Source organism: Otolemur garnettii, unplaced genomic scaffold (assembly GCF_000181295.1).
Source record: "Otolemur garnettii isolate 467f Iridium unplaced genomic scaffold, OtoGar3 scaffold00156, whole genome shotgun sequence".
NCBI classification, from domain to species: Eukaryota; Metazoa; Chordata; class Mammalia; order Primates; family Galagidae; genus Otolemur; species Otolemur garnettii.
In genome coordinates, this window is record NW_003852551.1 from 1,531,599 (window position 1) to 1,534,443 (window position 2,845).

The 2,845-nt window shown below is 44.4% G+C and overlaps 1 protein-coding gene across 1 annotated transcript in view; it reads right to left on the reverse strand.

Annotated features, from left to right (window-relative positions):
- SYF2 (SYF2 pre-mRNA splicing factor) overlaps positions 1-916 on the reverse strand; it is a 12,637-nt gene extending 11,721 nt beyond the window's left edge. Inside the window, exons 1-2 of the mRNA XM_003799843.3 lie at positions 868-916; positions 559-666 (exon numbers count right to left, since the gene is read on the reverse strand). Of these exons, the coding sequence (XP_003799891.1) occupies positions 559-666; positions 868-894 (135 nt within the window). The 5' untranslated portion in view covers positions 895-916. The remainder of the gene's footprint in view (positions 1-558; positions 667-867) is intronic.
- Positions 917-2,845: the final 1,929 nt, after the last annotated feature.

Here is a 2,845-nt window from a genome sequence, read left to right on the forward strand (position 1 = left end):
GGGACAGCTTGAGGCTCTGTTTCAAAAAAAAAAAAATATATATATATATATATATTGCAAAAAATAACAAAAAGCAGCTCTTTGAAAGGATGTCTTCACTTTTCTCCAAAATTGCTGACTCTTCTGTAAATAAAACTGGAATTGTGGGCGGCACCCATAGCTCAGTGGGTTGGACGCCAGTCACATACACCAAGGCTGACGGATTCGAAACCCACCCAGGCCAGTTAAAACAACAATGACAACTGCAACAACAACAAATTAGGTGGGCGTTGTGGCGGGCACCAGTAGTCCCAGCTACTTGGGAGGCTGAAGCAAGAGAATCTCTTAAGCCCAGGAGTTTGAGGTTGCTGCGAGCTGTGACGCCTAGGGCACTCTATCCACGGCGACAGCGTGAGACTCTGTCTCAAAAAAAAAAAAGTAGAATTCTTAATCTCTCATCCACTTCTCCGTTAATTAAGTGACAAGCAGACAAACTCCTTAGTCCGACAACAGTCCCACTATAAACGCGCACAGGCCTGGCCAGGAGTCAGACCTGAGCTGGCCTTGGAGACTACTCACTCGCTTCAAATGTAGCTCCCGGAATTTGCGCAGCCTCTGTTCGCGCTTCTGGGCGGCCAGCTCCTCAGCTACCGTGAGGGACCTCTCCTCCGTGCAGTCCACCGGCACCTGCAGCGAGTTGGACAGGCTTTAGGCGGGGCTGGCTTGGCTTTTCCCTCTAGGCTGGGCCTGGGACCTCCACTGCCAGTTCAACCCCTACAGTGTCTGGCGCCACCCTGCCCGCCACCAGGCTTCGCCTCCACCTCTAGCCTTGCCTCTGCCCAGAGCCCTCCCCAGCAAAAACCCCTGGTCAGGGCCACTCGTACTCACCCCCTCGGCTTCAGTCGCAGCCGCCATCACAACCCTCCTCTTCCTACTTCCGGCAACAAGACAGAGCACTTCCGCCAACATTTGGACCATCCCACCAAATAAGCTACGCTAAGCCCCGCCCCCAGCGGACCGGCTACGCCTCTTACCAGTCAGATGTTTTGGGAGTCTTGCGCAGCCGCAGAGGCCGCAGAGGCTAAAGCAGGCAGGTGTTGAAGCGAGGAGAAAAGGCTTGCGATTATCTCGAGGGAGGAGGGCTGGGACGGTGTGGTCAAAAAGAGCTGGACAGAAAGTCACCTCCCCTGAGAGTGAAAAGTGCAGTCTCAAAGTCACCTCCTCCAAAGTACGTCTTCCCTGAATGCCTCGTCTGAGGGTTAACACTATCGTTTGCCAATGGTATAAGAATTCCTCCTTCGGCATTGATAACTGGAAAAGAGCCGGGTCTATTTCTTCTTAATCACTCTTACATGCCCAGTGGTGAAGCACTGCCAGAAATAACAACAGTAACTGAGGTTATTGAGACAATTCAGGCTTCTTTCCCTCGCTTCTCTCTTTCCCCAACACACAGAGGTCATTCAGTAAGGTGCTGGATCCAACAAGAACATGAGAAAGAAAAATCCCTGCACTAACAACTACTAATTCGACGTAAAAACGAAAAACTAATCCCCCAAAGGAAAAGATATCTATGTATAAAAATTAAGTGGTAATACAAAATATAAAAACCGGGGCGGCGACTGTGGCTCAATCAGTGGGTGAGGCGCCGGCCCCATATACCGAGGGTAGCGGGTTCGAACTCGGCCTCGGCCAAACTGCAACAAAAGAATAGCCAGGCGTGGTAGCAGGTGCCTATAGTCCCAGCTACTCAGGAGGCTGAGGCAAGAGAATCGCCTAAGCCCAGGAGTTGGAGGTTGCTGTGAGCTGTGATGCTACAGCACTCTACCGAGTGTGACAAAGTGAGACTTTGTCTCTAAAAAAAAAATTTTTTGAAGTACAAAAAATTAAATCTGAAAAATGATTAAATTGAATAGGAGAGATGAAAGGGGGGAAAGATGAATAAATGATGGCAGATAACCTATTTTCTGGCTGGAAAATTTAGTATAAAAACGATATCACAAGAGGATCTCAAATGAGTTTTGTAAGTGCCATGTTATTCCCATCAGATCTCAGTGTGTTGTTGTCTTTACTTTTTAAAAATGGAAATAAGGTGGCAAAACTCTAAAAATTCAGCAGCATACTTACTGTGTTGGTAAGACTGAAGAAACATGAATTCTACATATATTGCTGGTAAGACTAAAAATTGCACTCTACCAAGGGCAATAAAGTGAGACTTTGTCTCTAAAAAAAAAAGAAAAATTACAAAGATATTTGCTCTTTGACTCTGTTATCACAATTCTGGGAAATTATCCTACAGATACAATTGCATGTGTATAAAATGAGCTATGTACAAGTATGTTCATTTCAGCTTTTTGGGAGGTGGGCCAGTAATAGCAAAAAAAAATTGGAACTGAAATATCTGTCAAGAAAAGACTGCTTGAATAAATTTTGGCATATTAAGTGAAACACTATCAAGCTGTGAGAAGGAATGGGGCAGTTCTCTGTATACTAATTTGGAAAGATATCCAGAATATACTAAGTAAAAAATGCATGGTGCAGAACTGTGTACATAGTATGCTATATTTAGAGGGGCAGTAGATAAAGCAGTGATTTTCAGCCCTGTGCATTAGTGTGCTAGAGAGGATCTTTAGTGTGCTGTGAAAAATTTTAAAGATTAACTAAATTATTTTTTTTTTTTCACGGTACGTGATGACTATTTATTGGACTATGCCTCCAATTTTTTTCTACATTTGAAATGTGTATTATAACAGTTGGAGGGAAATGATGCTCTTACAAAATTATTTGCAGATACCTAGGCTTGCTTCTGTGCATTTTGATTTAGACCCTAGAGTATTCTGAATCTTCTTGGAATATCTTTTTTTTTTTT